Source organism: Balaenoptera musculus, chromosome 10 (assembly GCF_009873245.2).
Source record: "Balaenoptera musculus isolate JJ_BM4_2016_0621 chromosome 10, mBalMus1.pri.v3, whole genome shotgun sequence".
Lineage (NCBI taxonomy): Eukaryota > Metazoa > Chordata > Mammalia > Artiodactyla > Balaenopteridae > Balaenoptera > Balaenoptera musculus.
In genome coordinates, this window is record NC_045794.1 from 56,426,437 (window position 1) to 56,438,719 (window position 12,283).

Genomic DNA, 12,283 nt, shown 5'->3' on the forward strand with positions numbered 1-12,283 from the left:
CAGTGTGAAATCCTCTTTTCCTTTTCCTTTGGTCTTCCATATCCAGTTAGAGCCACACAATTCTGATAATACTGTCTTTTTTTTTTTAACTTGGAAGACATTTACATTTATTTTTACCTTTCAACATCACCAATCATGGATATGAGTGCCTAAATCTTGTCTCTCCATCAGGAAAACATAGCACTAATGAGTGACTGTTACATCCTCTGAAGAACTCAATCTTTGGTCACAGGGATAAGAGGCCCTGGATTTGGTCCCATCAGCCCTCTTTGAAATGACCTACTGATAATATTGTCTTTAAAATGCCACTTTATAGGTGCCTCTTCAGTCCCGTCACCAGCTTCCAGTCATTGTTTAATGCCTGGACAATTTCATAACTGAACTCTATCTTCAGTCACCTCTGTGATCCATCCTGCAGTTGACATCAAATTAATCTTCCTCCTTCATCATTCTAAAACTTCAGTGGTGTTCTGTTACTTAGATGCTAAGTGATCCATTCCTTACTCATCCACAGTCATTAATCTCTCATATTCTGACTTCATTCTGCTGTAAATCATAGCCTGTGGATCACACAAACCTAAGTGTAAGTCACAACCCTCTTGCTTCATAGCTTTGTTACCTTTGGCAGGTTACATTATCATTAAGTCTTTGTTCATTTGTGTGCAGTGGAGAAAATAGTATTACCTGCAGTTTAGGATCGGTATTAAATGACAAAAACACAAGTAAAGCACTTTGCCCAACCCAGGGGTATAGTAAATTCTCCCTAAGTGTTATCTGTTCCTTATAGTCTCTGGCCATTTTCTGAAACTGAGCAGTGCAAAGGCTTCCCTTACATGAACTCAATGCCAGTCCTGTCCTGATCTCTCTGAAACATACCTTCTTTGTCTCTGCTGTAGCACTGCATCTTCAGGATGTGCCCCCTAACTCCTGACCCACCAGTTCTCCCTCTTAACTTTATTTCCTGTCTAAATTTAGTTATACCCAAGGCCCAGCTAAAGTCCCTCCTCTTCTTATGTGAAGGCTTCTCCAACAACCCTCCGCCACAGTTCCTGCATTTTGCAGCCTCTTGCACTCATTTGTTAGTTAAGCATTTACAGTTTTGTGGTGTTGTTCGTGTTTGTATATCTTATCTCCTCAGTGGGAATGTGTGTTCTTTGGGGATATGAACTGGGTATTAACACTGCTACATAGTCCATGCCCTGAACACACAATTGGTTGTTGAATGAACTAACAAAGGAACCATAACTGAACCAATAAGCAATAGTACATTTTCCTGACAAATTAGTGAAATAGGTGCATAACTGTCAAGCGGGAGTATTAAGTTAGCACTAATTAAACTTTCTTTTTTAGGTCATTAATGTGGATGATGATGGGAATGAGTTAGGTTCTGGCATAATGGAACTTACAGACACGGAACTGATTTTATACACTCGCAAACGTGACTCGGTAAAATGGCACTACCTCTGCCTCCGACGCTATGGCTATGATTCGAATCTCTTTTCTTTTGAAAGTGGTCGAAGGTGTCAAACTGGACAAGGTAGGTAGAGCCTTTATTTTTTTTCTCCAAACATTATCATATTTGAAATATCATTCTATAATTCAGTTATTCTATATGTAATGTTTAATGTTTTACTTTTATCCAGAATAAAAAATTCTCAAATAAGTGGATTATTTAAAAAAGAGGCATAGTACACTATGTATTCATTTATCAAGCATTTATTAAGCATGTTTTCTATGTCCAGAATTTTGGCTCATATTAACTTTAAGATTTGCAGTAAGTAAATGATTAGTCCCAGTAAATTGCCTATGTGTCTTTACTGTTATAACTCAGGGGAAAGAACCTAAACTTTGGAGTCAAACAGAACGTAGTTTTATTTTTTGCTACCTACTTCTTGAAAGTCCTTGGGCAAGTTGCATGACCTCTGTCGCATCAAATTTCTTCTGTATCAGAGGGCAGCGGTAATCCAATAACTAAACAAGGTAATGGTTGTAAACCACAGAGCAAGGGCCTGTCAAGTGGTAAAGAATTCCCTTGGTAATGGTAAGTTGGGCTCCCCCTGCTGTTAAAAAGCAGACTAGAGTAAGTTTGCAAATCTTGTTTTTGTCTTCCTTATTTTGAGCCATCACCCATGGACAAATGAAAATTATTCTGTGAACTTTCTTTTGGGTTTATGTTTTGAAACAGGGAATATAATTAATTTATCAGACATTTATTTTAAAGGATTTTCTTGCTATTGGTGCATGGAATGCTTACTTGACAAGTTTGTTCTTCGACAGGTGCTCCTGTGTCTTTTTTAAAGATGCAGTGACCATTTTTTTCTTCTGGTTTGTATTTGTAGGAATCTTTGCCTTTAAGTGTGCTCGTGCAGAAGAATTATTTAATATGTTGCAAGAGATTATGCAGAATAATAGTATAAATGTAGTGGAGGAGCCAGTTGTTGAAAGGAATAATCATCAGACAGAATTGGAAGTCCCCAGAACACCTCGAACACCTACAAGTAAGTGTCCATTTTCCTTCTTCTATTATAAACTATAGATTATGGTTATTTAATCTATAAATTGTTAGGAATTACCATTGGCTAACGTAAGTATAGTGGTTGTGAGTTTTAAAAAACTGTTAGCTATAATTATAAACATTTTTAATATTTTAAATATGAAAACATTAAATGTTTCATATTATTTAAAATGTGAGTGGAAAGTTAGAGTGGAGGGGGTACACTGTTTTGCTCTGGTTTCTCATATGTCTTGCCAGAAACACCTTCCTTAAACCTCTCAGTGCTGATTGTATTCTCATTCATTTTTATTCTCTGTGCCCTACCCCTGTATCCTTTCTTAAACCGATAAACAAACAAAAACTCAGCTCCAGGGTTTGCTGCTCAGAACTTACCTAATGGATATCCCCGATACCCCTCATTTGGAGACGCTTCATCCCATCCTTCAAGCAGACATCCTTCTGTGGGAAGTGCACGCCTGCCTTCAGTAGGTGAAGAGTCTACACATCCCTTGCTTGTGGCTGAGGAACAAGTAAGCATGTCCTACTGTCTAACATATTGTGTGAGGTTAGAGTGTTATTGTGCTAACACTTGAAGGTTTTAGTTTGAATTTTAGCTGTCACTATTTGTATATGACTTTTGTAGTGAAGACTCAGAGGAAATAGCATGTATTTGCTGACATATACACAAATATATATAGGTGTTGAGGGAAACTCAGCATTACAGTAAGTTTGTGGGTTCACAGGAGAGGTGCATCTATAGATAAAGACGAACATAACCAATGGCCAGTTCTGTTACAATAACCTCCAATGAAAGCTTTTTATGTTACAGTTTTTATAGTTAGTGGACACTAGCAATGAGGCAGATTTTGTTGTCAGTGTTTTAACAGAGCAATTTAATATTCCCGACTATTCTATTTTCATTTTAGGAATGAAGTTATCTGGTTGAACATTGTCTATGTATTACTTAGTTATACTTATCTTTTGTCAACAATATGGTTGTTTATCATTAAGAAATTTTTACTGTTTTGAAATCCATTTGTTTGTGTTCTTTACTTGTTAAATGAGTTCTTATTTACTATAATTAAATTTCCCTTAGTTTTGAATTTTATTTTTGAGTTTTTCAAATTTTATGTATAGACTTCTGAACATTTTTATATTGTCCCCCCCGCAAAATACCACGAACTTTTCTAAGTAGCAATAATTTCCTGGTATCTATTTTATATCTATGCATTTTACAGAACTCTTATTGAATCTAGTAGGGTCTATCTCCTTATATAGTCAGATCATCTATAAATTATGATAAATTTCTCTCTTCCTTTTTAATACTTGTTATTTCCGATTTCTAAATCAGATTTTAATGCATTGATGAGAATTTTAGAACAACATCAAAGTAATAATCCCCATTTGTTCCTGATTTTTTATTTTTTTTACAGAATGCTTATCATGTTTCACCATCACATGTATTTTGAAGTAGTTATTCTTTTATCAAGCTAGGAAGACATTTCTACATTTCTCCCACTTCCCCCCAACCTTTTTGTTGGTAAAAAAACAGGTACAAAATCTTTGAAGTAAGAATATACTTAGAAAGTTAATAAAATTAATTGATATAGTCAGGCAAATTCTTTTGTTCTTTTTTTTTTTTTTAAAGCAAGTTACTGATTCACTTTCCTATTTTGTTTTAGGTACATACCTATGTCAACACTACAGGTGTACAAGAAGAACGGAAAAACCTCACAAGTGTGCATGTCCCATTGGAGGCAAGGGTTTCTAATGCTGAAAGCAACACACCAAAAGAAGAACCAAGTAATATTGAGGACAGGGACCCTCAGATTCGTCTTGAACCTGAAGGAGTCAAGTTTGTCTTAGGACCAACCCCAGTTCAAAAGCAATTAATGGAAAAAGAGAAACTGGAACAACTTGGAAGAGATCAAGTCAGCGGAAGTGGCGCGAATAACACGGAATGGGACACTGGCTATGACAGTGATGAACGAAGAGACGCGCCCTCTGTTAACAAACTGGTGTATGAAAATCTAAATGGGCTATCTCTCCCCAGTGCCTCAGGGCTCAGGAGAGGTCGTCTGCCGTCCACCAGTACCTCAGATACCCAGAATATCAACAACTCAGCTCAGAGAAGAACTGCATTGTTAAACTACGAAAATCTACCATCTTTGCCTCCTGTTTGGGAAGCCCGCAAGCTAAGTAGGGATGAAGATGACAATTTAGGACCAAAGACCCCATCTCTAAATGGCTACCATAATAATCTTGATCCAATGCATAACTATGTAAATACAGAGAATGTAACAGTGCCGGCAAGTGCTCACAAAATAGAATATTCGAGGCGTCGGGACTGTACACCAACAGTCTTTAACTTTGATATCAGACGCCCAAGTTTAGAACACAGGCAGCTCAATTACATACAGGTTGACTTGGAAGGTGGCAGTGACTCTGACAACCCTCAGACTCCAAAAACGCCTACCACTCCCCTTCCACAGACCCCTACCAGACGCACAGAGCTGTATGCTGTGATAGACATCGAGAGAACTGCTGCTATGTCAAATCTGCAGAAAGCACTGCCACGCGACGATGGTACATCTAGGAAAACTAGACACAATAGTACTGATCTGCCCATGTGAGCCCGGAAACCATTACATTGTTTGCACCTTTGTGAAGTTTTAAAAAATGAAGATGCAAGTGCTTCATTTTTATTTCTAAACACTAACTCCTTTTATAGACTGATAAAAAATTTTTTTTCTGACTATTTCATGTGCTTCTTTAAAGGGAATTAAAATGTAGAGCAGGTACTCATAAAAGAACACTAATTTCATTCTATACTACTCATTACTGTACAGCAGCATTCCCATTTTCACAGTGCCTATTTAAAATGAGAATTGAAGTGAGTGACATGCTGGTCAATTTTTATTAAGATTCTGGACTCATGCATATCATTCACGTCTAAGTCATGGTTGGCATTTAAAGCATATTATAAAGCCTCTTGATAATGTGCATTGCTAACAGATAACTCTAGGCTTTGAAAGTACTCTTTGTAGATTTACTATTCATGGTATGTGACCTCCAGCATGTAACATGAGGAATCCTTTATTTCATTAATTGTAGGCTTTTTGACTTGAGCCAGGACATATGTATGGAAATAGAAGTACCACACCTCCTATGTACCAGTCAGTTCCTTAGCCTTCAGCATTTCTAGAAAGAGCCCTACGTTCGTGAACATGGTTTGCTGTTGGTGTGTTGAAAGGCAAGAAAGAGACGAGATTTTATGTTTACTCATCTCATGGTGTCATTTGAAAGGCGTGCCCAGATATCTTAGTCAGAATTATACATAGGCTCAAGAATCAGTCTCAGGTCACTTTATCCAAAAACATTTGAAAATCTGAACCGTGATCTCTTGAAAGTTTCTGTCCTACAGATTATTAACAGTAACATTGTTTTCTGGAGGCATTTGTGCCATTAGATTGCCATTTACCTTCAAGTTTTTCCTTTGGTGTTTGGGATGTCTAATTTTGTTGCTTCATGTCTTTTTCAATTTAGGATGTTTGAGTTTGTATATAGTTTTGAAATTGGATTATGTGTTCATTGTTGTTTAGTTTGCATTTTTGTCAAATTGTGGTTTTGAAGGTTCATTTGGAACTTACTGTTATTCTATAACAGGGTTGCCCTTGTCCAGTATTTATTTATATGCCGTTTACTTTTCAAGTTGATAAAAGCATTCTCACAATTTTAAATTTCACTTGTGTTCATAGGTGATCTCTTAAGCAGCTGAGAAGAAAAAAAAAAAGGAAGCTACTTTTAACATGCAAATTTCCCTAAAGGTACTGTGTTTTCTCTGTGGGCACTCTCCCAGCACTTTAGCAGTGATTCCCTCAGTCACACGGCTGCAATTGTACTTTGCCCACTGTAGTGCTCCTCAGCTCTGCTGTCTTTCACTCGTAGCTGGATCTTGGATTATCCCTTGATTTTAATAGAATGTTAAGATTGTTGCCAGCATAGCAGGTACAGTGGAAGTCTTATAGCAATGACATTGTGTCATAATTTAGGATTGAAAATGAATTGAAGTTTATATAAACTGATGAGAGTCCATATGTCTAGCTCTTGGAAAATCAAGAATTTTCCAGTTTCCCAAATCCTAGAGAAGACAAGAGAAGGTAGAGTGGAAAGAAGGTTGGATAACCTTGCAAAATATGTCGCTGTCTCCTCTAAATATGAGGAAGTTTGAGATTTTGGTCTGGATCTACCAGATGTAACTAAGGTTAATTTAGCATGAAAAAGTTTCAGTCATATAGCATCCAATCTGTTCCATAAATGACCTAATTATAGGACAGTGAATGGATTAGCAAAACAATAGGGTGGGACCATTATAAAGAAAATAAATTATTAAAGATGTCTTTATCATTTTTAGTGCCACTGGTTTATGTGCATAGCAGAATTTTCTTTCTTTTCTGTGAATTTGGTGCTTACCAAAGTGTTCCCTGTTCTCTAAAAAGAGAGCAGTGGTATAGGTATGCAGTTTCCATTTTAATGTATTGTTCCATTTATGCTTTATTCTGAGTAGATTGCTAATTGTGCCAAATTTATGTGATGATTTTTGTAATGTGGAATAAGAGTTATGATGGAACCAGTGCACATGGTTTTCTCCGAAACAAGCAGTCAAGACAGAACGTTAACCTCCAAACAAAAGGGCTGACCTATTTACTCATTTTGGAGGTTGGATACTTTCTTTTCTTACTTTTCCTCAGCCTTTTCATTTTTCCTTCCAGATTCTGATTCGTTTTTATATTTTTTAAGCAACTATAATATAACCATTGCAGTTTATTCTTTCAATACTGTGTGCTTTGAAAATGAAAATGGGACCAATTTGTCTGTTAAGAATTTGATTTTTAGGTACTACGAGTATTAGGGAAGATGTATACAACTGGTATTAATTTCTAGATGTCTCTGGAAATCACCTGCGTTCCTATTTAATTAAAAATAACGTAGAACACTATTTGTCCTCTGCAGTAGTCTAGTAATGGGCATTAAGCTCTGTCCTGGAAGAATTGTACCAATTACTAGGTGCATTTTAGAATGAGATATTTTATTGGGATATAATTGTGGCCATATGTTTCAGATTTTCTGAGACAGACCTAATTTTAGATACTCTGTTCTGTTGATAGATCATGTGATCCCACTTTTTGGTTTTGGAAATATAATCATTGATCATATGCTTTCCCCCTAATAGAATCCTGTTTTATCCATGTAGATCGTAACAGCTTTTATCCCAGACCAGGGCTGGAAACTGATGTGGGTATTACATGTGTTTTTTCTTAGTGTGTTTTATTTCCCAGGTTCATCTTCCTTTCAAAATGAAAATATGGTGCCTTCCCTCCCTCCAGGAAGATTGGCAAATAGTTCCTTTTATTTACTGCTGCTGTGGAGTGATGAGATATGCACTTTACTTTTGAAGACTCAGCAAAAAGCTTTTCACTTCTCAGTATATCCAGAATAGATCACATTTTGGACTTAAGAAAATTTGCCAAGCAGTCTTTGTTTTTACAGATATTAATGTTGACCCCACAGTTCAGTGTTGTGAGTCAAGCTAGTGTTTGTGTATCCCCCCCCACCAAAAAAAATCTGTGGCGCAAAGTATAAAAATGTACCTCAATAATGTTCTATTAAAAATGGGACAGGGGCCTTATGTTTTCATAATTTCCCAATAATGTGCCACCATATTTTTGCCTCAAGGTAAAGGTTTTAACAAGCTAAAAAATACATCCCATTTCCTCTTGTGCTGTTCCTAACCCATAATGTCCAAGTGTTTTGTGCAATGTGTAGTGTGTGTGTATAAATATATATATGTATATTTGTATATACATATATATATATATATATATATATATATATATATATATATCCTTGAAATAGACATACCATCAGAGACAACATTCAGAAGTAACTGATGTATTGGCCTCTCTTTCTAATCTCTGATATGTGAGGTATATGGTACTAAATTACCTTTTCCCTGATGTTTGCCAAATTTGAATAAAGGCATTGGTACAAAATCACAGAATGTATAGAAAATGTTTTTGGCTTGAAAAATTAACAAATATTTTATGACATACCACAATATACTCTGCCCAAACCAGCACCCTATCTTTCCTGTTCTTTACGTCCCTTTTCCCCATCCCTACGTCCTCTTTTTTTTTTTTTTTTTTTGGTGTAACACAATTCTTTTGTAGCATCATTACAATTGCAGTTCTATGACAATTGGACAATAATAGCATGGAAACGGACTGGTATTAATAGTACAGTAGTCACCAGTGTGCCACATTTGCATTGGTAAATGCAAAATACACATTTTATAAAGGACAAATTTTGTGTTATGTTTTAATTTTCATTACATTGTATAATATTGTAAGATTATGTATGTCCTAATTTGCATTATAAATGTTTTTTTCCTACGTAAAGGCATAAATATAGCAACTTTGTATAAAGGTAGCTTATTAGATTTTTAATTTTGTCTTTTATAAAAAATTGTCTAACAGTGGGACTACCATTGCCAAATTGTATATGAAATATGAATTTTACCCCCTATAGTTAATTTCGTTTATAAGCATTCCATATTTCTCTAATAAAAGACATAAGTGATACTGTACTATGCATAAATTGTATTTTAATGCTGTTTCATATCAGCATTTTAAATTTTGGTTTGCATTTTTAATATCGGCAAAATTTACCACTGTTGATTAAACCTTGTTGTATATGTAACAACATCTTTTGCCCTCTAGCCCTCCCCACCCTTGTTCTCTATTTCTCCCTGTCAGTGCCAACTTCATACGTTTTGTAGCATGGCAATAAAATATAACTTTTACACTGAGGCCAAGTGTGGCTTTTTGGAGGATGTGGACATGGGATGATTAACCTCTAGTTGTTTTTTGCATATGACTTTTTGCCATATAAGCCATGTTTCCAGGCATGAGGAAGTTATCGCGTATATGATGTGAACGTGCTTTTAAGGACAAGTGTGAATGTGCTTTTAAGCTTAATTTTTGTCCTAACAAATACGAACTAATTTTTTATTTTTGGAAAAGTCAGTTCTTGAAGTACAATCAAACCTTTATTAACTGGAGTACTTAAAGAATAAGCTAATAATTGAATTTAGTTCAACAAGGGCTAAGCAACACATTTTAAAAATCCTTATTTATTGTAGAGTATTAGTATACCATCCTAAAAATTATATATAAAATATGGTTTAATTTTAGATGATTTAGCTTCTTGCAATGACTTACTGTTGTCATTCTGGCATAAATCTCCATGACGAGGTACTCAAGTTGATACTGGAAGCTGAGCTGACTATACACTAACCTTAAGCATTCGTGAAAAACTGCTTTGTTGAATAAAATCTGATCGGAGTTCTTATGGTTACTTTCCCCCTTATTGCCTAAAGTAGATTGCAATAAAACCCCAATAAAAGTTTGGTTGGATACCTATTTAAAGTTTCACTGTATTTATACTTCACACATTTCTTGAAACTTTATGATAAGAGGTTTTATTCCTTAGTCTCATATCACTGCCTCCATTTTCAAAGTTCAAAGTGAAATGAAATTTTACGTATTTGACAGACTCTCACAGTTTTTATCTTCTTGGTCATTCAAACTAGTAGTACTCAGGGCTGGGACTTCAGACCTGTTTTTTATCACTGAGTGGCACTGCAAAGCCTATTTCGGTATAGCTCAAGATGGAGTTTATTTAAACAGTAAAGGGAATAGACAAGTCCACAAATGATCGGGTGCTTACTATGTACCAGAGACCATGGAACACAGAAATTGGTTAAGATGTGACAGAGACCACATCTTGCAAAACTTAGGTGTTTGTTCTCAGAAATTAAAACCTTTTTTTGGATTATTTCTGTATTTTTCCTTTGAGCTCCTTTGAAGACAGTAACTATTCACATATTCTTATTTAATGAATGAGCACAAACTAGGTCCTATGCTAGTAATAAAGATAGTAATCCTTGTTCTCAAAAGAATTTGTAGTTTAGAACAGCCCTTCTAACTGAGGGCAGTGCCCTTCCTCCCCCCAGAGGACTAAGCCCTAAGATATAAATTAGGTATAAGGAATTACCATCTCTGTGATACCTCTAGAATAGTAGTAGCTATAAACTTAGGAGAATTGAAAAAAATTATTCCAATTCTTAATACATGATGTGATAAAGGCACATACAAAGGAAGGGCATCTAACTCAGCCTGAGAATGGAGATTTTTGAGAAGGGCTTACAGGAGGTAATCCCTGAGGTGTCTGATGAGGGCAGGAGGGGAGAGGATATCTTAGGGAGAAGAAATACCATGTGCAAAGGCACAGAGGTGTAGAAAGATCACGATGTTCAGTGGTGGCAAAAGGTTCCATATGCCTGGAGCATAGGATGCAAAGGCAGTCTGGGGGGATAGAGAAGGGAGAAATGAGAGACATCACATAGGTATAGAATGCGAAGGAGTTTTTGTTCTACTCTAAATGAGGTGAGACAATTTGAAGGGTTTAAACATTGGAGAAATAACATTTTATAAAGATGACTCTGACATCAATATGGAGGAGAAAATAGAGGACATGGCATTTTAATAAGGCAGGGAGACTAAAATGGAAGCATAATTGGATAAATGCTTTTTGAAAGGCATTGTTAAGGGAGTGTTTAGGTTATCTGTTGCTGTGCAACAAGCCACCTAAAAACTTAGTGGCTTAAAGCAAATCATTTTGTTATTTCTCACACTGCTATAGATCACAGTAGGCAGGCTTATGGAACCCACCCCAAATTACAAAACTAATATATGGAAGAGTTGAAATCCAAACCCACGCAGTCTGGTTCCTGAAGCTGAGTGTTTAGCCTCTGGCATACAAGGGTGACACCAAATGACTCAGGAAAGGAGGAAAAGTCAAAAACACATGCAATGGAGAAAGGACAAATTGCTGGGAGTCCCCTCATAGGGGGCTCCTCCTGGCTGTCTCTGGCCTCTGCTCCACAGGTGGCCTGCCTCCCAGTTCCCATCCAAGAGCCCCTGGCTATGCTTCTCCTCCCCACCGCCGCTCCAAAGACCAGCAGGGAGGGGGCGCTGGCTTCTCCAACACCCATAGTCTCAGACTTGCCTGCCAGAGGACATAATATTTCCACATATGTGATTTTGCCCACAATAAAAACAGCTGTTTTCAATATTGTGCAGGTATCTTAGCGCCTTATTATTGTGATTTCTCATTCCACTGTGCGATTTGAGATCTGCTGGTTGAGGTACATTTCCTGAAAGAAGAGCAAGTTTTCCCGCAAAGAACACAAAACTCTTGGTAGATTTATAATAATTTGTCCAATCTGAACACCCCTTTTCATGATGGACCCTGCAAATAGTGTAAACTGGGGTCAGCAAACTTTGTCCGTAAAGGATCAGATAGTAAATATTTTAGGCTTTATGGGCTATAGAGTCTGTCACAACTACTCAACTCTTCCATTGTATAACTCTGTATTGTATTGCCCAGTATAAAAATGAGTTTGCTTGTGTTACAACCAAGCTTCATGGATGTCAAAATATAAATATCATATAATTTGAATGTATCACAAAAGTTTTTATGTTTTCAATCACTTAAAAATATAAAAATCATTCTTAACTCTCTAGCCATACAAAATCAGGTGGCAGGTTGGATTTGGTGCCTCATGGTTTGTCAATCCCTGCTGTAAACTAACCCTCTTAGCATATATCTGAAGGGTAGAACAATTAAAAATTGAAAATATCAGGACTTCCCTGGTGGTCCAGTGGC

General features: G+C 36.4%; 1 protein-coding gene and 1 non-coding gene across 5 annotated transcripts in view; one reads left to right on the forward strand and one right to left on the reverse strand.

Annotated features, from left to right (window-relative positions):
* Nucleotides 1-9,135, forward strand: part of FRS2 (fibroblast growth factor receptor substrate 2) — a 118,608-nt gene extending 109,473 nt beyond the window's left edge. For all 4 annotated transcript variants that reach the window (XM_036865440.1, XM_036865439.1, XM_036865438.1 and 1 more), the window contains 4 exons: nt 1,351-1,537; nt 2,340-2,498; nt 2,861-3,024; nt 4,177-9,135. In XM_036865440.1, the coding sequence (XP_036721335.1) occupies nt 1,351-1,537; nt 2,340-2,498; nt 2,861-3,024; nt 4,177-5,127 (1,461 nt within the window). In that variant the 3' untranslated portion in view covers nt 5,128-9,135. The remainder of the gene's footprint in view (nt 1-1,350; nt 1,538-2,339; nt 2,499-2,860; nt 3,025-4,176) is intronic.
* Nucleotides 155-281, reverse strand: LOC118902917. Its single transcript, XR_005021631.1, has one exon. It is a non-coding gene; the product is annotated as a small nucleolar RNA SNORA25 (small nucleolar RNA).
* Nucleotides 9,136-12,283: the final 3,148 nt, after the last annotated feature.